The sequence below is a fragment of the Neolamprologus multifasciatus genome, chromosome 12, assembly GCF_963576455.1.
Source record: "Neolamprologus multifasciatus chromosome 12, fNeoMul1.2, whole genome shotgun sequence".
Classification (NCBI taxonomy): domain Eukaryota; kingdom Metazoa; phylum Chordata; class Actinopteri; order Cichliformes; family Cichlidae; genus Neolamprologus; species Neolamprologus multifasciatus.
The window spans coordinates 17,268,663-17,291,308 of NC_140450.1; the positions used below are offsets into that span (position 1 = coordinate 17,268,663).

General features: G+C 41.4%; 1 protein-coding gene across 1 annotated transcript; it reads left to right on the forward strand.

Annotated features, from left to right (window-relative positions):
• Positions 1-293: 293 nt before the first annotated feature.
• On the forward strand, positions 294-15,556 carry LOC146506716 (uncharacterized). The gene is made up of 9 exons (XM_085179564.1): positions 294-796; positions 7,727-7,807; positions 8,816-8,863; positions 8,962-8,994; positions 9,393-9,440; positions 9,539-9,571; positions 10,047-10,094; positions 10,193-10,225; positions 11,934-15,556. The coding sequence occupies exons 1-9, from the start codon at positions 337-339 to the stop codon at positions 12,182-12,184; spliced, it is 1,035 nt and encodes a 344-aa protein (XP_085035690.1). The 5' UTR covers positions 294-336; the 3' UTR covers positions 12,185-15,556.
• Positions 15,557-22,646: the final 7,090 nt, after the last annotated feature.

Below are 22,646 nucleotides of genomic sequence, written 5' to 3' on the forward strand. Positions count from 1 at the left end.
TGAGGACTGTGTGTGTTTTGGATGCGTAAGTCTATTGAAAGATGGGCTCTCAAGTCTGTGTGTAACAGAGACCCTGCAGTGTATGAAGCTTTCAGGTACATTATTATGAGGACTGTGTGTGGATACTGCCGAGAGTCATGTTGGTTCACACTGGAGAATTAATTTTCACTCAATATTACTTCATTACATTTACCTCATTTATGTCAATAACCAGTGTACCTTCATAACTGTATTGTATAGTCTCAACATATCTGTGATGAATGGATGTTAATGTACTTTTGTGTTTGCTTGCACAAGGTTTCAGAGCACCCTGACCGTTCTCAAGCTGCTGTGCCCATGGCATCGTCCTCCTTTGAAGTTGATGAGCAGGTTGCTGTACTGTTATCACCAGACATGGTTGAAGCCCTAACGCAGCTCATAAGCAGAAGACTAGAGTGTGGAGTCCCGGAAGAAAACCCCTTCCTCTTTGCAAGACCCAACTGTTTGACTCCTTACAGAGGACAGGACTGTCTCAGGATTTATGCAAATGACTGTGGTGCACAAAGTCCTGAACTCCTTAGGTCAACACAGCTACGCAAGCATGTTGCAACTTTGTCACACGTCTTGAACCTAAAAAATCACGAGCTTGACCAAGTTGCTGACTTTCTAGGCCATGATATCCGTGTCCACAGAGAATTTTACAGACTTCCAGAGGCTACAACCCAGCTGGCAAAAATATCAAAACTACTACTTGCCATGGAGAAAGGGACCCTTGGAAATCTCCAAGGCAAAACATTGGAAGAGATTGAAATTGAAGGTATTTCTAAGTAGATAGTATTTTAAGGTGTCTAGTTTTTAAGCTTTTGAGTGTTCTTAACACAATATATTTAATAACCTTACTTTTACATTAAAGCTGTTAAGAGAAACAAGGAATGTTTGTACCTGCTGTTTAACATCTCCAAAAAGTTGATTCTGTTCATCTGGACATAGCTGAAGTTGATTCTGTTCATCTGGACATAGCTGAAGTTGATTCTGTTCATCTGGACATAGTGTTTTGTGGGAGAAATGTTTCGTCACTCATCCAAGTGACTTCTTCAGTCTCAGCTGACTGCAGGTTTCAATCTTATAAACAGTACATTTGCATAATGACTGAAACCAGCCCACTGAAGGAACAATGGGCTTGGAGGTCAGTCCTTAATCTTAATTATGCAAATTCTCACGACCATTGATCAGCAACCACTGACCAAAACCCACTGATCAAAGACCACTGATCAATGGCCATGAATACCATTCACAGAGAGCTCTTCTGTGTTGTGCCATGCGCTTCGCCAGAGGTTGTTTGGTTTCCCCGATGTATAAATCCTGGCAATCCTCCTGGCACTTAACAGCGTACACTATTTTACTCTGTTTGTGTCGGGGGACCCGATCCTTGGGGTGGACTAGTTTTTGGCACAGTGTTTTGGGGTTTGAAAGCCACAGAGACCCAGTGTTTAGATAAAATGCGTCTCAACTGCTCCGATACTCCTGACACATATGGGATCACTACAGGTTTTCGTTTGGGCAGCAGTTGTCCGTCTCTCCTGGATCGGCTGGAGCTTTCTTTAGGAGCCGTCCCAGCTTTGACAAAAGTCCAGCTGGGATAACCACATTTTCTCAGGGCCTTCCTGATGTGATGTTCTTCTGCCTCCTTGGCCGCTGTGTCAGTGGGGATGGTGTTCGCTCCTAATGACACCCAGTTTGTGCTCCAGTGGATGATGAGAGTCAAACCTTAAATACTGATCCGTATGTGTAGGTTTACGGTACACGTCAGCTTTTAGATGTCCCCCATTACTGATGGAAATCTCAGTCTAAGAAAGCTAACCTGCCACTTTTCATAGCCTCCCTGGTGAATTTCATGTGTCGGTCCACAGAGTTAATGTGATCCGTGAATTGTGGTACGTCCTGAGATTTGATTTTCACCCAGGTGTCATCCACATACCTGAACCAATGGATTGGTGGTGTTCCAGGGTAGGATAGCAAAGCCCTCTTTTCCACTTCTTCCATGTACAAATTGGCCACGATGGGTGAAACTGGGGAGCCCATGGCACACCCATGTTTCTGCCTGTAGAACTGACCCTTGTATGTGAAGTAGGTGGAATGAAGACACAGTTCCAAAAGCAAACACACTTGGTCGATGCTGAGAGTGGTCCTGTTGCTGAGGTTGGTGTCATAATCTCTTACGGACTACCTTCAATGCTTCCGTGACTGGGATGCAAGTGAAGAAAGATGTAACGTCGTACAAGACCATGGTTTCATCTGCCTCCGTAATGACATCTCTCACCCGTCCATCCATCCATCTTCATCCGCTTTATCCGAGGCCGGGTCGCAGGGGCAGCAGCCTAAGCAGAGGCCCAGACCTCCCTCTCCCCAGCCACCTCCTCCAGCTTATCCGGGGGAACACCAAGGCGTCCCCAGGCCAGCCGAGAGATATAATCTCTCCAGCGTGTCCTGGCCTGCCCCGGGGCCTCCTCCCGGTGGGACATGCCCGGAACACCTCGCCCAGGAGGCGCCCAGGAGGCGCCCAGGAGGCATCCTTGTCAGATGCCCGTACCACCTCAGCTGGCTCCTTTCAATGTGGAGCAGCAGCGGCTCTACTCTGAGCCCCTCCCGGATGGCCGAACTTCTCACCCTATATCTGAGGGAGAGGCCAGCCACCCTTCGGAGGAAGCTCATTTCTGCTGCTTGTGTCCGCAATCTCGTTCTTTCGGTCACCCTCTTCACCACGACGGACCGGTGAAGCGTCCGCATCACTGCAGCCGCAGCCCCAATCCGTCTGTCAATCTCCGGCTCCCTTCTCCCATCACTCGTGAACAAGACCCCGAGATACTTGAACTCCTCCACTTGGGGCAGGAACTCATCCCCGACCCGGAGTGGGCACTCCACCCTTTTCCGGCTGAGAACCATGGCCTCAGATTTGGAGGTGCTGATCCTCATTCCCGCTGCTTCACCCTCGGCTGCGAACCGTTCCATTGCGAGCTGGAGGCCCTCACCCGATGAAGCCAACAGAACCACATCATCCGCAAAAAGCAGACTTGAGATTCTGAGGCCACCAAAGTGAAAGCCCTCCACTTCTTGGCTGCGCCTAGAAATCCTGTCCATAAGAATTATGAACAAAACCGGTGACAAAGGGCAGCCCTGGCGGAGCCCATCACCCACCGGGAACGAGTCCGACTTACTGCCGGCAACGCGAACCAAGCTCTGGCAACGGTTGTATAGGGATCGAATGGCCCGTAATAATCGGCCTGATACACCATACTCCCGCAACACCTCCCACAGGACACCCTGAGGGACACGGTCGAATGCCTTCTCCAAGTCCACAAAACACATGTAGACTGGTTGGGCAAACTCCCATGCACCCTCAAGTATCCTTGAGAGGATAAAGAGCTGGTCCAGTGTTCTGCGACCAGGACGAAAACCGCATTGTTCCTCCTGTGTCCGAGGTTCGACTAGCAGACGAACTCTCCTTTCCAGCACCCTGGCATAGACTTTCCTAGGGAGGCTGAGGAGTGTGAGCCCCCTGTAGTTGGAACACACCCTCCGGTCTCCCTTCTTAAAGATGGGGACCACCACCCCGGTCTGCCAGTCCAGGGGTACTGCCCCTGATCTCCACGCAACATTGTAGAGGCGTGTCAACCAGGACAGCCCTACAACGTCCAGAGCCTTCAGGAACTCGGGGCGGACCACATCAACACCAGGGGCTTTGCCACCAAGGAGTTGTTTAACTGCCTCAGTGACCTCGCCGCCGGAAATTGGTAGGTCATTCCCCTCATCCCCAGACTCTGCTTCCTCCTCGGAAGACGTGTCAGTGGGATTAAGGATGTCCTCGAAGTATTCCTTCCACCGCCTGACAATTTTCTCAGTCGACGTCAGCAGCGCTCTGCCAGCACTATACACAGCGCAGGTAGAGCACCGCATTCCCCTCCTGAGACGCCTGACGATTTGCCAGAATCTCTTCGAGGCAGTCCGAAAGTCTTTTTCCATGGCCTCCCCGAACTCCTCCCACACCCGAGTTTTTGCTTCAGCCACTGCCCGAGCCGCATTCCGCTTGGCCTGTCGATACCTGTCGACTGCCTCCGGAGTCCCACAGGCTAACCAAGCCTGATAGGACTCCTTCTTCAGCCTGGTGGCTCCTTTCACCTCTGGTGTGCACCATTTGGTTAGGTGATTACCACCACGGCAGGCACCAACCACCTTGCGGCCGCAGCTCAATGCAGCAGCTTCGGCAATGGAGACGCTGATCATGGTCCATTCGGACTCAATGTCCCCAGTCTCCCTCGGAATGCTGTTGAAGCTCTGCCGGAGGTGTGCGTTGAAGATCTTGCGGACTGGGGCCTCTGCTAGACATTCCCAGCACACCCTCACTACGCGTTTAGTAGGGGTGCAACGATACACAAAATTCACGGTTCGGTTCAGTTCGATACTTTGGTGTCACGGTTCGATATTTTTTCGATACAAAAAAAATGTTCATGCCTTTTTATTAATTTGTCATTTATTAAATTTTCACGGCACATTCTGCACCACATCTCTGTGCGTTCATCATTTGTTTGAAGCCAGCTCACCTCCTGCAACCACTTTTCTGAGAATACGCGCTTCTTTTGTGGTTCAGACTCCATTTCTTTGGAGGTGAAGGAACACCAAAGTAATTGCTTAAAGGATTTTGCTTCTTCAACATCTTTAAGAGTTCTAAACAAATGTCTGTCCTCCTCCAGAAAATCCTATGTACGCAAACACGCGTTGCAACTTCTTATCTTGTGCGCGTTTCTTATTTTGACAGCGAATGCGCACCTGCGGACCACTTATGTGCAGCCCTGGTTATTTAGCTCGTCATATTGCAGCCACAGAAATTCTTTTGTCCATGAAACCATAAAGCTGCACTTTCTTTTTGCCTTATAGTCTGATTTGTCATAACTTTTCCGTTTTGTGGTAAGCTTTGTTTGGCTGTCACTTCTTCACGCTGACCTGTCTTATTTGGCTCAGCAGAACTAAAATATATATCCTGCTGCTTTTACACATGCACTCACATAACGCTCAGCGATTCTCTGCGCGATCAACCTCTCACATGTTTAAGCTTGCTGCGGGAGATTTCACTTGTCATGTTTGCATAGTAAGCTAACGATTGATAAGATGTCAGAGGAATTGGTGCGCAAATTATCATCACTCACCAATCAGTGCTGTCGCTCTCTATACGCAGTTCGCACGATTGCAAAGTGAAAGCAAAAAACAAGCGCAAATTCAAACGCAATTTCAATATGTCACATATTGACAGTGGCTCACCGATGCCAATGACATAATTACCCAGCTACATTTCCGAAAGAATGCAAAAGCATTGACATATATTTTGCGAGCCCTGTATCTGATTGAGGAATCACTCATCTTTGGAAAAGAGAGTTTATTACAGAGAAATGGCTCTTTCCAAAATAAAAGCTATACTATACGCTTCTTCTGGGCTATATTCTCAGCACCATATTAAATATATCAGGTCCCCATAAGGAGAATCATGTGCTAACGGCTGTCTAAATGACTTGGGTAAAGTTTGTAGCATGCGTGCTTGTTGTTTTTGTCTGCTTCCACTTGTCTTTGCACTAGGATGATGTCGGAGTAAATGTGCAGTCATATTCGTTGTGTTCCCACTAGTGCTGTCAGCGTTAATCTGAAATGAGGTTAACGACACAACACCTCCGTTAACGAGCTACTGCGGATTGCCTTGTGCGTGGGGCTGGACGGCCAACACAACGAGCTAACTGCGCTAACACACTAGTTCCCACCCATGTAATTGAGCATTGCTGGCACATCCAACATACTGTTTTACTTTAATCCATGACGCGCTTACCTTCAGGGTCATACTTCACATGAAAACCAAAATAGTTCCAAACGCCAGATCTGAATGAGGGTGGGGGAGGTTCAATTTGCCATGTTGCAACGAGCTTAGCTTCTGTCTCGCTAGCTTGCCCTGCGCTCAGTGAATCTGCGTTCGACTACTCCGCCTAGGCTGCACTGTCGAGCGCAGATCCACTGAGCGCTCAACACAGACAGCATCGTCAGAAGGGAAGTTGATAAAATAAATTAAAAATGTTGTATTGTTCGATACATATGCGTACCGAACCGAAAGCACTGTATCAAACGGTTCAATATCGATACGAGTATCGTTGCACCCCTAGCGTTTAGGTGCACCGGTTCTGTCCAGCGTCCTCTCCTGCCACCTGATCCAACTCACCACCAGGTGGTGATCAGTTGACAGCTCAGCCCCTCTCTTTACCTGAGTGTCCAGAACATATGTTCGCAGGTCTGGTGATACGATTACAAAATCAATCATCGATCTGCGGCCTAGAGCGTCCTGGTGCCACGTGCACTTGTGGACACTCTTATGTTCGAACAAGGTGTTTGTTATGGCCAAACTGTGATTTGCACAGAAGTCCAATAACAAAACACCGCTCGGGTTCAGATCAGGGAGGCCGTTCCTCCCAATCACGCCCCTCCAAGTCTTGCTGTCGTTACCCACGTGAGCATTGAAGTCTCCCAGCAGGACAACAGAGTCTCCAGGTGGAGCACCTTCCTCTCCATGGTGATTTTGGATGCTGGGGGCTTTGCATTGCTGAGACAGGCCAAAACTTTCGTCTGTAGTTGCTATGCTTCCATTTCTGCAATATTGTTGTTACGAATTGCTGTTTCTGTGGCTGTGATCAGCTCCACTAGCGGGATTTGTCCCGGTGTGACAGCAAAATTCAGCCCTTGAACAAGGATGTTTTTCTCTGTTTCGGTGAGCTGTCTGTCAGACAAATTCTTCACCCACTTGTCCACATCCTCTGTGTCGCATCCTTGTCTCTTCTGGTCACTGAGGACACTCTCCGTATTTTGCCGTGGTTTCCGACGTACAACAAGTAAGTCAAACTTCCTTTGTTGCCTGGTCTTAGACTTCTTGTGCTGTGCTAGACGAGCCTTCTCAGTAAAGTCAAACACCTTTTTAAGAGTATTCTCATCTAGAAGCATTGTCAGTCTCTGTTGGATCCGCTCCTCTTGAGATTTTAGCATGTCCATGGTAAAATTTGTTTGCCTCACCCGTTCATTAAGCAACTGATGCTGTGCCTTCTGGAGGATTTTTGTTGCCCGGAAGCCTTTAACGAAGAGCTCATTTGCAGACTTTTAGGAGTAATCCGGTTTTGTCTGCATCTGAGGCTGAATCTCAGGTGGTTCCTGTAATCCACCATCTTACGTGCTGTTTGCTCATACTGACGTACAAGCTTCAGGCCGTCCTTGCCAAAGTGGGTTAAAACGTCTTGATGCATTCAGAATGCCTCGATTCATAATCAAGGAGGGGGCCTAAGGCCATCTTACAGTGCTGTGATTGCAGCCATTCCCCAACTCTCTGTGTATGGTACTCATGGCTATTGATCAGTGGTCTTTGATCAGTGGGTTTTGGTCAGTGGTTGTTGATCAATGGTCTTGAGAATTTGCATAATTAAGATTAAGGAACTGACCTCCCAGCCCATTGTTCCTTCAGTGGGCTGGTTTCAGTCATTATGCAAATGTACTGTTTATAAGATTGGGGAAACCTGCAGTAAGCTGAGACTGAAGAAGTCACTTGGATGAGTGACGAAACGTTTTTCCCACAAAACGCTATGTCCAGATGAACAGAATCAACTCTTGGAGATTTACTTACCTGGATGATTGAGAATGCATCAAGATGCTGCTTAACATATTTTTTTGTCAGATAACCTAGACTTGACAGACTCTGGTGAGAGTGAAGACGGCGAGGCTGACAAAGAATACCCACCAGCACAAACAAAAATGGGTAAATGCACCAACAAACAACTCATATTTATGTAGTATTCAGTTGAATGCAATATTGTGAGATGTTTCAGGTATACACAGTTATTTAAAAGGTAGTAGTAAGGATTATATGTGCACTGTAAGTCTTAAGTATTGAAAATGTCTTAATTTGTTTTGGGCTGAGGTTAATACACTGCTTAAGCTATTCTTGACATAGTCATAAAGATTGATGTCTGTCAAATAATGTCACTAAAGAAAGGTCTAACCAGATCAGTACAAAAAAATGTAATAGTACTTACATTGATAGTTTTGTGTTGTGATGCTACAGATATCTAGCCAGAGATGTGTGTAAATGAATCAACCACAACGCAACAGAGCATTAATATTGAGCTACACTATTCAACTACAGAAAAGGGAACTAGGCAATTTGTTGAGGTACCTCCAGGGACCTCTGACAGTATTACCCACTTCCTACAGTGTGCCCACTGATGATGATTGTCTTATAACTGGACTGTTGGAGTATTGTGTTTACATTTTTACAAGGTATGCCGAGAACATCTCTTCCGCTTATCCTAACCCCAGCAAGTGCACTTATTGGACTTGGCTGCCCAGTCGATAAGGCGGGACGTTAGCATAGTGGTTAGCACTGTTGCCTCACAGCAAGACGGTCCTGAGTTCATCGGTCCAGGGTCCGCAAACATGGAGTTGTTTTCTCCATGTTTGCGTGGGTTCTCTCGGCATACTTCAGCTTCCTCGCACAGTCCAAAGAAACTGGGGTTAGGTTAATTGGTCACTCTAAATTGCCCATTGATGTGAATGTGATTGCATATAGTTGTTTTTCTCTGTGTTAGTCCTGTGGGAGACTGGCGACCTCAGTCATTTTAGGACTGAGCTATGGACCTGAGGATTACTTGTATTTATGGATGCCTCTCTCCTTGTTAGTGAAAATCATTGTCTTGTTAAAGGAAAGTCTAAACAGGAACAGAAAATGTGACTGCTATATTGAGCTAAAATACTCCTTGTACTATAGGGAGGAGTACTATGCCACCTGTAGAGGAACCTTCAAACACCTCAAACGGTATAACTATCCATCACCCTACATATTGATGGCTCTTCCATGATTACCAAGCCACTCATATTGTTTGTGATATTTTTGTTTTACTTTTCTATTTACAGATGTGGACTCGGCTGGAGAAGGCACATCACAAGGTACCACAAGAATAAAATATTTTAAAATATCAAGACATCTTTGAACAACAGACTAGCAAATGGTTATCTCTGTAACAGTGTTTGACAAGCTTTTTGATGTCTTTCATCTGTGTGGATGGCTTTTATGTTTTATTTCTAGTAAAATAGGTGTGTCCAAAGTTTTAACTGGTACTGCAGATATATCATGACAATTCACTGATATGCCAGCTGAACAAATGGTCAATGTAACTTTAAACTTCCTCAGTCATTTTAGGACTGAGCTATGGACCTGAGGATTACTTGTATTTATGGGTGCCTCTCTCCTTGTTAGTGAAAATCATTGTCGTGTTAAAGGAAAGTCTAAACAGGAACAGAAAATGTGACTGCTATATTAAGCTAAAATACTCATTGTACTACAGGGAGGAGTACTATGCCACCTGTAGAGGAACCTCCAAACACCTCAAACGGTATAACTATCCATCACCCTACATATTGATGGCTCTTCCATAATTACCAAGCCACTCGTGTTGTTTGTGATATTTTTGTTTTACTTATCTATTTATAGATGTGGACTCGGCTGGAGAAGGCACATCACAAGGTACCACAAGAATAAAATATTTTAAAATATCAAGACATCTTTGAACAACAGACTAGCAAATGGTTATCTCTGTAACAGTGTTTGACGGGATTTTTGATGTCTTTCATCTTTGTAGATGGCTTTTATGTTTTATTTCTAGTAAAATGCTTTCTAGTTTTGGGAAATGCAGTTAAGATTACTTTGAAAAGACACAATGCTTATTCAAATTCAGAATGAATAAACAGGTGTGTCCAAAGTTTTAACTGGTACTGCAGATATATCATGACAATTCACTGATATGCCAGCTGAAGAAATGGTCAATGTAACTTTAAACTTCTTCAGTCATTTTAGGACTGAGCTATGGACCTGAGGATTACTTGTATTTATGGGTGCCTCTCTCCTTGTTAGTGAAAATTATTTTCGTGTTAAAGGAAAGTCTAAACAGGAACAGAAAATGTGACTGCTATATTGAGCTAAAATACTCCTTGTACTATAGGGAGGAGTACTATGCCACCTGTAGAGGAACCTCCAAACACCTCAAACGGTATAACTATCCACCACCCTGCATATTGATGGCTCTTCCATGATTACCAAGCCACTCATGTTGTTTGTGATATTTTTGTTTTACTTTTCTATTTACAGATGTGGACTCGGCTGGAGAAGGCACATCACGAGGTACCACAAGAATAAAATATTTTAAAATATCAAGACACCTTTGAACAGATTCTTTGAACAACAGACTAGCAAATGGTTATCTCTGTAACAGTGTTTGAAAAGATCTGATATGAAAGTTTGGTCAATATGACATGCCAGAATTTTACAAACATTGCATAGTTCATGACTAATATCCAGTATGACCTTAAAGTTGGCATGAGGAATTTTCTTCTCAGGTTCAACATTAGAATACTTTTCTTATTTTGGTTCTTATTTCAGTTTTGGGATTTGAAAGCCACAGAGACGTTATCTTTTAAGAAAATCCGTATCAGCTGTTCTTGTCCTTCTTCGCTCCTGGATTGGCTGGAGCGTTCTTTAGGTGCCTTCCCAGGTTTGACAAAAGTCCAGCTGGGATAACCTCATTTACTCGGGGCCTTCTTGATGTCATGTTCTTGTGCTTCCCTGGCCGCTGTGTCTTTGCTCTATTTTGTAATATCTTGATGACGCCCAAGTTGTGCTCCAGTGGATGGTGAGAGTAAAGCCTTAAATACTGATCTGTCTGCATAGGTTTACAGTACACATCGACTTGAAAGTTGGCTCACTTAAAGCTCCAGTAAACTCAGCTTAAATACTAATATTGCATATTAATACTTACCATTAATCATCTTCAAAAGCCTGATTAACAGTTCAAATGTTCATAACTATTCGAAAACAAAGATGGGAAACTGCTTATCTTGCTTTTTAAACCATATATGAAAACTACATTGGCATGTTAGATCACCTTTTGATTGAAATCTTTTTATTTTTATTTTAAGAGACAATATGAGAGTTTATTGTCAGTGTTGGTGATTCTGTAAATGTGTACATCTTTAAACTAATATTTTTTTGCACGAGTTATTTCTGACTCAAATGTTTTTTAATCTCCCATGTTTCACGGTTTTTATCAAATGAGAAAGAGGTTTCATGTGAGTCATCTTGTTTTGCTGAGTATGACATCAGAGTAGACTGTCCTACATTGTCTTCGGAACAGATTGTTTTGACTTTCAGAGGAATGGAAACAAATGTGTGCCTTACATCACTGGATCTTGAATGAGTCCTCAAAGTATCCTGGATATCTTTAGAGTTTTCATTAATGCTGGTTGTATCTGATCACCCAGAACTTGTCATAATGCCAGGTCTGAACTGGGCTACTGTTACAGTACAAAATCACATGAGAATAAGAGTGGTGGAAATGAGGAATAATTTGCTTGACAAACTAAGTGAAAAGATCAGAGGACAAAGCTGAAGTAATGGGTTGAACCTGGATTCTGCATGATTGGAAGTAGAGGACAATAAAGGAGGACATGATGAAACTGGATGGGAACTAATGTCACTTTGTAATTGGGTGTCCCGTGGCATTCACATAGAAGTTCTATCTTTAATAGTTTTCTTTGAGTTAATGTTTTTGCGGGAAAGAACGAGCTAGATCTTCTAATCAGAATATAGCTTTTAAGACACTGTATTTATCTAACATGGCAAAAAGCCAAACCCCCGTGTAAATCTAAAGCCCCACAGCTATTTAAACCAAGTTAAAAAATGCTGTGGTTAATGCCTGGACTTCTTTTTGATATGTGTACCATGAAATGGATTTGATGTTTACATCCATATTGTTCTTGAAGAGTAACTTTATAATAACTTAATAATTAACAAATCAAAAGTAAGCTGATCTTATTTTCTCTCCCCCTTGTAGCATTCCCTGGAAATGGCGCAGAAGGGGAAAATCCTCGAAGGAGACAAAAATGTCCATGGTCTCCCAAAGAGATTGCAGCAGTCATGAGACATTTCCGTGGGCACATTGCAAATGGGAAACTAGCCACTGTGACAGAAATCAAACAGTGTAAAAATGCTGAACGTCCTGTATTAGACAGTCGCTCTGTTCAAAATGTGAGAGACTTCGTCAGGAACCGCGGCATAACTCTAAAAAAAAGGAACAGCCGCTAAACGATTAATCAAGTTACAAAAATATATACACAGATGTTTGACATATATGTCATGTTTGCAAAAAGCACGTGTTCTTGTTGAAATAAACTTGAGTATTCACCATCAGATTGGCTATTATTTATATATATATATATATATATATATATATATAATTTTTTTTTGTCTCTAAAGACCGTACTTAAAGGGAACATGATATGTGAAAAGCACCTTTTCTGTGCTTGAGCATGTATCTTATTACCAATTCAAGAACTCTGAAGATACACAACCCTGGAACCTTTTCTTTTGGAACTGAATATTTGTCTTTCAGTGAGGCTTTCTTATACTGAGGGGAAAAGTTCCTAAAAGCAAATTCTCATCAGCAGTTGTATAACTCAAATTAAGGAAGATATGTGCTTAATGTAAATGCATAATATACCAACTAGGAAATCTAACCTTTAATTGCTAGCCTTTAACAGAGAAGACCTGTAAATTCATGGTTGAAAAGTTACCTTTGGAACTCTTATCCCTGTATTGCTTTGACTTGAGCATTAGACATTTCATAAAGACTATAGGGAATTCACATTATAAATATGTGATGGCTCCAGTACAAATCTAAGAATAAGGTTTGTCTTTGCAAATTGCATTGAGCTAGTTCTCAAATTCAGGTCTTTGTGTTTTGTGATGTTCGATTTTTGTCATAAGACCACGTTTTGTTAACTATTAATTTTAATATGCAGTAGTAGTGTTTGAGTTTAGCCATGTCCCACTTATTCATTTTTGGCCCTATAATATACTTTGGTGACAGGTATGTGTGTTGTATAGCCAGTGTCCTTACAAATCCTGTTGGGTGTTAAAATGTCTAATATTTTCATAGGCGGGGCTTCTCACCTAATTATCTATGTCCTGATAAGGTTGCAAAAAAACAGGTTCTTATATCTCTAGTTGTGTTGCGTGTATAGGAACTTTGAAGTGAGATCTGTGCTCTGTGGCTCAAAACAGATTTTTTGACGTATTCAGCATCTCTCAGGGGCAAGCGGAAAGTGGTGTCCCCATAGTCCACCACCTGGGCTGGTTTGGAAAAAGTGTCCTTGCAATACATAGAAACCCGTATAGGTGTGTGTGTGTGTGTGTGTGTGTGTGTGTGAGTGAGAGAGAGAGAGAGAGATCATGTGTAGCATAATCTGTTTGAGAGAGCCAGGTCTGGGGATTTATTCCACACGAAACTTAGCCCTGCAGGGGTTTAGAGGGTGTATAGACACATTCCCTGCAGCATCACTGGTCGTGATGAAGGAGGCAATTTGAAGTTATGCTCCTATTTTCCCGTATAATGGCTCAATATACAGAGCAAAACTGGACAGTCTAAAATATGCATAAATTGGGGTGTTACAGAGGCGGAAAGAAAAACGGGAATAGCAAAGGAGAGATATAAATCTTACTTAAAATGTTTTTCTTTTTTAAAAAAAATGTCTCCTTCACCTCTCACACTTTAGTGGTTCACACAAAACTACTTCAAGACATAAAGCTCCACAAATTGTAAAATATTTCTCTCTGTAACTTCATCAAGCTACTTAATCATGGTAACCTTGCGTGGATGTTTTACTTGACATTACATTTTCAGAACGGCAGTGGAGTAAAGGGACACTATTAGAGTCTTTGAGTGTCCTTATAGTGATATATATGGAAAAAGAGCAGCATAAAAGCCTCCCAGCCATTTCACAGTCGCGTAATCTCCGGTAAAACAAATATAATATCACAGTCTTGCATATAGACAAACAAGCCAATGGGCAGGGAGCACATAGAGTAAGATACAGCTATATTAATATGGAATATGGATGTGACAGATTTATTTTTGTCTATCTTTAAGCCTGTGATCATAATTAGCAGAGCGGTTATTAGCTGAAGAAATTTAATGTAAATTTGAAGCACACCAAAAGGCATCCAGCATGAATAGCAGTGACGGTTGTAATTGTATATTTCCTTTAATTTCACAAACCTGTAGGTTTGTTTATACTTACAGGTGTAAATGTAATAGGCTAAGGCAGGAAATGAAATTTTGAAACAGTACTGAAAAGAGCAAAATTGGCTGCAGCTTTAGTAACAGAAAAAAACGTAGAGGTCACTGCACCAAACTATATCTGAAACAAAATATCGTTATATTAGGTCCATTTATCAAATGTCAGCTAAAGCCAACACTGCTCGTTATCGCTGTTTCAAAATGGTCTTATGTATCCGCCTCTGTCAGACCTAAGGAATGTGGTTTGTATGTGGTGTATTGTTTACAATGCCTCTCGTGCCACAATCTGTGACACGGTAGTGTTGAAATAGTCGTATGTCGAAGTGTCAAAGGGTCGCTTCCCCGGTCAGATCATTAAATTTCCAGGTGCCCAAAAACACCTGGCTGGGGTTGAACAATGGGTGGCCCCACATCAGCTATTATTATTGCAAATGCTGTGTTACAGCTGGTTGGGGTAGTAAAGGGCAGATCCCATATCAGATCATTAATGCCTCCTGCAGAGCTGAAACTGAGAGAGGAGGGAGAGGCTGAGAAAGAGAAACGGAAAGAGTTAGTGAGGCAGATAGATAAGATGATGCCTCATGAAGTGTATTATCTCTAATCTAATTTTTTCTCCTCAACTCCACAACCAGTGTTGGGGAGTAACGGAATACATGTACCGCCGTTACGTATTTAAAATACAAAATACGAGTAACTGTATTCCGTTACAGTTACCGTTTAAAAAGGTGGTATTTAGAATACAGTTACTTTGTTGAAATAAATGGATTACACAGCAGTACTTTCCTGTTTCATATAGTCGCGGGGCAGGATTGTTTGGGTTTTGTTTGACAGCTATCTTCTGTTGTTCCAAGCGGCAGCGTTAGAGTTGCCATGGTTACAGGGTGACGCTATCTCTGCGACTGTGTGTTTCCTGGGTGAGAGAGCGCCTTTTTGTTGTTGTTGTTGTGCTAAGCTATAGGCAGAATGCTACAGGCCTAGCCCTAAAGAATGTAGCCTCATGGGCAGTGTAGTCCATGCTGCAGGGCGAATGGACTGCCATACCCATTATGTGTCTGTGAGCGCGAGGAGGGAGAAAAAGGAGAGTCGAAAAGTACGACTTGTCACCGAGCAGAAACGGGAGCTGGAAGCATGTAAATATAATAATAACCACTGCAGCCTGACGAGCCCAGTTGTAAGTACGCTATTAAGACTCGACTGTGTTCGTGTTTTCCTCCGAAACAATAAGTTCCGTTGCAGCAGCCTTTCAACGCCTCTCTCTGTCTCTCGCAAGCAAACTTGACCCAGACAACAAAGTAAAGCTATTTTTCGGCTACGAGCCGACACGGAACCTGACGTATTAGCCAGAGGTCCCTTTACTACGGTTCGGAGCCGCGGACCTTCAGTAATAGTACTAAATCACATTCATGCAGTTGTAAACAGCATGATAATATATTAAGTAATCCAAAGTATTCAGAATACGTTACTCTCATTGAGTAACGTAACGGAATACGTTACAAAATACATTTTGGGGCATGTATTCTGTATTCTGTAATGGAATACATTTTAAAAGTAACCTTCCCAACACTGTCCACAACATAGCTGCAAAAAACTTGTTACCTGTGTAGCCATCAGACTAATTAAGAATGACCACCATTCTGAGATCCTACACAAAGATGGACCCACTGCATAAAATTAGAGTCACAGTTGACAAGAAGACTGGAAAGAATATGTGAACCCAGCTTGTGAACAACCAGGTGGTATCCTTTGTGGTGTCCTCCTATTAAAACATGCTTATTAAGTGTTTATCTGTTTATTGACCGTACACAGCAGTGTCCAAATGAGAGTCCATTTACGATGGCATCTTTATGTTATCTAAAACTTGTGTTTCCACCGGTAAGAAACCTAATTTACGTGCAAGACTGAAAACTGCCTTCCTACCTGACTTGCGCTCAAGTGCAACTACAAAAAGCCCTTCCAGTGATCACTTGGGGTCAATGAGTGTCTGCGTGTGGAAGTGTGAAAGATGAAAATGCAGAGGGAAAATGAGAGAAAGAAAAGGGAGTTGTGAAAGAGAGAGACATCAATCTTCCCTGTGCCCCCTGTGGTCCAAGGTACCTGTCCTGTTTCTGACATCAACAAAGCCAAGCCTTCTGGGTAGTAATCAATCAGTCACACTCCGACAAGCTGGCGGAACTGAATGGTCTGTTAGTGCGAATGTGTGTGTGCGCACGTGTGTGTGTGTGTGTGTGAGTATTCAAGTGTATGAATGAGTGAAGGGAGCACATTAGCCAGGCTAAAGATGTGTAGAAGGAGAGAGATAATGGAGTGTGGACGGTGTGAAGAGAAAAAAAACACAAGTGAGACCTGTGTGTGAAGGAAGAGCAATGAGGAAAAATTACAGTACAGAAAGCATGAATTTAACACAATTATATAGAGAGTAAATGGCTGAGGAATGGAAAGGAATAAAGGGGGCTGGGCAGAACAAAAAGACTGAGACAAGCTATTTTTCATAAAATCACACAACCTTTCCTGTCTCTCACTATATGTAACTGGCCCACAAAATGAGAATGGCTGCATAAGCATGCAACTGTCTCTAACACTATGTAACAAAAATAAAAAGTCCTCTGTGAGAAGTCTCTATTTCTGTTGCCACATATGGATGCTAGGGTCAAAATTTTGCAAAAACAACATGAAAGCATGGATCCATCCTTCCTTGTATCGATTATTTAGGCCCATGCTGCTGGTGATGTAACGGCATGGGCATTAGTTTCTTGGTGCACTTTGGGCCCTTTAGTACCAACCAATGGTTGATTCCAGCAGTATAACACCATGTCACAAAGCTCACAGCATCTGTGTTTGTGAGCATGTGTGTGTAAGAAATAAAGGTAAGAAAACAGTGACTGCTGTTGGCTCTGATATGCTTGTGTTCCAATCAACCATGGCCAAGCATGCAAAATACCAGGATTCTGACACCAAAGCATCATCATTAATTTTATGATTTAAACCGTTTTCATGCTGTGATATGTCAAAATGTTTCCCATGAACCATGGTGGGCTTGCAATTCCCAGCATGACTCCACTACAAAAGTAATAAACACCTGCTGACCACAAGAAATTCTCACAATCGCAGTTTTAAGTTGAGAAGCATCATCAAGATGCTTAATCATGGTAACCTTCACATTATTTACTTCACAGAATTTAATTTAAATATATTTCTATTTGAAATTATTATTATGAAGTATCAGGTGATATATGACGCTAATTATATTCCATAATATTTCTTTTACTTTACAGCCAAAAGTATCCTTTGAATTAAATGTCAATATAATTTATAACACTGGCTTTCTTACTTATTCCAGTACCACTGGAAGAGTTGCACGTGGCCATTGCTCACGGTCATTTGGTGGAAAACTAATTACAATGTACTGTACTAATCAACTCTGCTAGAAAAAGAATAGAAAAGCATTTTTATTAGACAATCATTTTATTTTATTTGGGTTTTTTTTTCTTTCCTACAACCTTGTCTTTTTACAGAATGTCTTCTGAATGTGATCAATGAGTCCCTGCTTTAAAAGTCCAATAAAGGAAAACTATAAATGTCACTGTAAAAGTTTGTTTAAAGTTAAAAAGATTTTTGAATGTTGTCAGGGGATTTTTAAAGCCTCATTCTGCTGAAAGATATCAGTTTACATGTTTTCTGAGATCTCCTTAATGCCCCTTAGTCATCTCGCAATGGGATGTCAGACCACCAATCCGGCACTACAATAAACTGGCCCTCGTAAATCACTAAGGATCTCTATTGAATTAGCCCTACAGTCAGATCAAATCTAGCATAATTGGTTAAATGCATTATGCTGATTAATTGGTTCTGCAAGCTGTAATAAAGTCACAAGCAGCTTATGGAGAGCAGATCTTTGTTTTGTCTTTCTTTTTTTTCATCTTTTTTTCCTTCACTAAGAAGTCTTTACGAATGACTAGGCAAATGAAAGTAAGTATCCTCCTCCTTTTTTACTGTCAGTCTCCCACTCAATTCTCCTTTTTGATTGTTCTTCCATTCTGTATCTTAGGCTTCCAGTAAAAGCTCTTTTTTCCGCCACTCCCCTTCTATCTCGTTATCTTCCTCCCTATCTTCTGATGCATAGGCTTTTAGGAATGAAAAACTTTGCAAAGCAACAAAACTGCCCATTCTAACAAAGAAAATCCCATTCTTTTTCTCTCTAATCACAGCCCCTTTATCAGTAAAAGCCCGAAACATGCTGCCTGTATTTAAAGGACTGCTTTTGTGCTCTGAATAATGCTATAATTGCTGCACACATTTTGGAGAAAGAGCCACAAATCCAATAGATGTTCCAAGAGGAGAACTATTTACACTTATCAAGTACTTCTTCAGCAAAATCCAACTTCTCAGAAATTGACAAAACCCTGTCTTCTTTGCACTCATTAGGTGCTGAGCATAATCATCTGCATATTAAACCTATGTTTCATACAAAAATTCTCAAAATCTCTGCTAAGCTGCCGTGATTTTGTAGTAAAGTGACTCAGTGTGCGATCATGGGGTGAAAAAGAGTACAGTAGTAAAGGGAACCGCCTGATTTGCTCTATAATGTTATGCTGTTCATGCAAACCAAAATATTCCTATTCTTGTTTCATATTAAAAGATTTCCACCTTTAATCTTCTGGAAGGCTTTGCCTGTGAAACACATGCACAAACTCCTAATTGCTTCTTATAAAACTGAATCTCTAATACTTGGATAGCTTGGACTTTTAAGCCTAATCTGACTTTTATATATTGGAATAAATGAACACCAGCTTAAATTTTTAAACGTCTCTCTTTTGGGTGTTTCCTCATTAATAATGATGGGAGTTAAGGATATTGAGTCCAGACTGGATAAGCTGATAGATGCAGGAACCATTACCAATGTGAATAGTCTAAGTTTAAGTCTAAGGTCTTACAGCTTGAGATTGTTAAACAAAACTGGATAGATGGTTAGTCATGAGACAATCTGGGAGCCCATCTGTTACCCTGCTGTCTTAGTCTTTGGTATAAACAGCCAATATTTCAGGCTTTCTGCTAAAGCCAAGCTGAGGCGTAAAATAAGGAGGCAAAAAAAAATTGATACATGACTATAGCTAGTGGACAGCATATGAGCACATGTGTTCCCTCCTTAGCTACCTGCTTATAATTTTACCCACAGCCAAAACCTGCTAAAATATAGCTGTTCATTGTAACTGCAAGTGGACTACAAATATAAACCAGAAGTCTTGTAGGACTAAAAATATTGGTTCTTGGCCTTTGTATTCTGTATATTTAGAAGCAAATATTTGTTTATCTAGATTAATCATATGAAAGCACATTCTGCCATGGTGAAACCATAAAACTGAGTGTGCAGAGAAGCACAACATTTCCAACAGGTTTGTGTCTCTTTTTGAAGTTATGAGATAAGCATTTGTGATTTTGCCATCTTCGCGTTTCAAAGCCAGATGTCATCATGATAAGGCACAGATGTGACTGTGAAGCCACACGCTTATTGGCTTACAGCTTGTCTATCACAAGTCATTATCCAGTGACAATATCTTGGATAACTCTCCTTTCTGACACTTGTGCTGCATCATAAATGCAGCAGAAAAATGTTTAGCCCCCAGCAGAGGGCTGTTCTTCCAACAGACTTCTATCGAACTAGAACTCTTTTTGCAACCACAGGTATCGCCCTCTGGTGCCCTTTAAAAAGAATGCAGTTTGAGGCAATAAGTTGCGGAAACATTTGTAAAATATCTTTTGGGGTGTGGTTTCAATTTTTTTGATATATGTACAATCACCATTTAGCGTGGTTAAGCGTATAAATGTTCATTAGGTTTTATTTACTGAAGCTATATTTACCCTAAAAAAATAACAGGCTACAGCTAATGTGACCTGATCTTTTGCCTCAAAAGTTTGCTGTACCATTCATATCATGGGAAATTAGAATAAATATTTATCACGTATGTGGAACATGTCCCTCGTCAACAGAGATATTACACAGTCTGTTCCTACAGCAATCTGGCCGCCAAGCATCAAGGCTATCATCCAACATCCATCCAAAATATCAATCTCTCAACTGACCCAGAGCTACAGCGTTATTGTAATGAGCATGTCATGCTTTGACACAACTATAAGAAGGAGGCCCTTCTCCGTCCGCATCGTCGCCTGGCAGTGATCCTGTTTGACAGATTAAGCTTTTACCAGAGTTCTCTGGCAAGATACCAGGAAGGATCTTTTCTGTGAATGAAAGCTTCTCATGTGTCCTTCTTCACTTGAGACCATATGCTGCTACTGAGTAAGGCTACATCCATTCTGGTCTCTTTGCTGCTTTTTGCTTTTCATTTTGCAAGAGAGTACAAAATGGGCTATTTTAATTAGTTGAGATGGAACATATTTGGGCCTCATGTGTTCCTAGTTTATCCCATTGTGTAGAAAAGAGTCTCTCTACACTATGTTTTTTTTTTTGTTTGTTTTTTTTTTTTTTTTTTTTTTAAATGTGCATCATACAAGGTTGAGAACTAAGGGAGACAGAGCTGTTGCAACAGTGGCCCCCAGACTCTGGAAGCGTCTCCCTCTGAGCCGGAGATCTGTGGACTCAGTGATCTCTTTTAGAAAACAGCTTAAAATTCATCCTTTAAAACTTGCTTTTGAGAAACTTTTGTTTTGACGTTCTAGCATTATTTTTGTGACGCATTTTGTGATATTTATCTCAAAAGGTACTATATAAAAATTTTCCTTCTTTACTTATTCATCTTAGATTGCTTCAGCAGTCAGAAAACCATTACAACATGAATGTCACTATCATGCGACGGTGCTGGTGCTCAACGGTAGATAGGAAAAGCTTTTCCACTGCATCACTCTATGAATGTAAGACTAATTACTGGTCATTTTTGATCGTTATTTGTGTTTTAAAATGTATTTGCTTTAAATGCTTCCTTTTCCCACTTGAAATATAAAAGAATTTATAGATTTTAACAGCTAAGGCATATCTATTTTCAGAGACTTTTTGCAAGTCTCTAAAAATAGATATGCCTAGAAACAATACAGATTCTTCTGTTAATACAACAACAACTAACGTGTTATGAGATTCCAAAAACTATCATCCTGAAAAATGTGTTTCATACAGGAAAAGAGTAATGCTTTTCACAGATTACAGTATGTGTGTGATTTATTAGCAATAAGCATGGGGTTATATTCCTGCACCCACTGTCATTCTAAAGTTAAACAGGAGATTAGACAAAAGTTAGAGTTGTGTGCTCATCGGCCCTGGGTAAAAGTAATTTGCAAAGTAATTATCCACAACTGGAGTCTCTATTACCCAGGGACAGCATTAGTCGATGGAAACTGCACACAGTGTATCTTATCATTTACCGCAATTCTTTCATTCTTGCATGATCTTGTTGCTCCTCTGTCATAACTCACACTGGATGCAAAGATATCTACAGCCTACATTGCAAAACATAGTGCCTAGATAGTTATGCAATTATTCCTGTAAAAATTGTGTTTATATGGAAATCTCTTGGTGGGTTATAATGTTTGCACCTGTACACACTGTTTTTCAGGAGTGTTTGGTTTAATAAATCTCTACAGTGGAGATGGAAAATAGAAAATTCAGAGAGCTCGCACACCCACAGTAGCCAAGTGTGCACAGTGCCCATTTTGCATTTTGGCATGTCTCCTTTTTCTAAGAATACAGCAGGACAGTGCGCACCCCCACACACACATATACACACGCCTTGTGCCTGTCCACGATCCTAAGTCTTAAGGATTATATATGAGCTGTCAATACTCGATCAATACCTTGTCTTGTTAGCTAAATGAATGTTGTAGTCAGCCAAAACGGTGACTGCAGTTGTAATAAAAGCTGATCATTTCTAATCCATAAAGTCAAAAACAAGTTGTCTTTTAATTAAACCCTATTTAGTCATTACTCATAAAAAAGAACAAAAAAACATTGCTCTGTGTTTGTCTCAGCAGACAAACACTAGTGTGCCAAAATTTTAATTGACATCTGTTGTTTGTTTCTCTTTTAGGTTTATTCGCTCTTTTTTTGTACGTCATTTCCCCTGATTATTCCTCCTCTTTTTTATTTTAAACTGCTGTTTTTCTGCTAGATCAACTGATTACAACAGCAGCACAAACATTTAAACCAAAAACAAACTTTATAGTTGTAGTTTCAAGGCATCATTATTCAGTGTACTGGCTGATTTTACAAATTAAGCAAAAGTTAATTAAGTTGCATCTTGTGCGATCGCTAAACTGCAGAGCAGGTTTGTTTTACAGCCACTGAAGCAGTGATCCTTTTTCTTGTGTGAGAAAAGTTAAAGCACTGCACCTCACAATTTTTATCAATGATTGACAAGAAAAAAAGGATCCGTGTTTAATTTTGGTTAAATGAAGGTCAGCATGATAGCTTCAGAAAACCCTTTTATGTTTTTCACAACAAGTCATATTCATTCACTTTTATTTGCA

Excerpts from the sequence above, each read along its gene's own strand:
- LOC146506716 (XM_085179564.1), top strand. The coding sequence starts at position 337 with ATGGCATCGTCCTCCTTTGAAGTTGATGAGCAGGTTGCTGTACTGTTA. Across the intron at positions 7,808-8,815 it reads ACCAGCACAAACAAAAATGG|GGAGGAGTACTATGCCACCT; the intron begins GTAAATGCACCA and ends CTTGTACTATAG. Across the intron at positions 10,226-11,933 it reads TGGAGAAGGCACATCACGAG|CATTCCCTGGAAATGGCGCA; the intron begins GTACCACAAGAA and ends TCCCCCTTGTAG.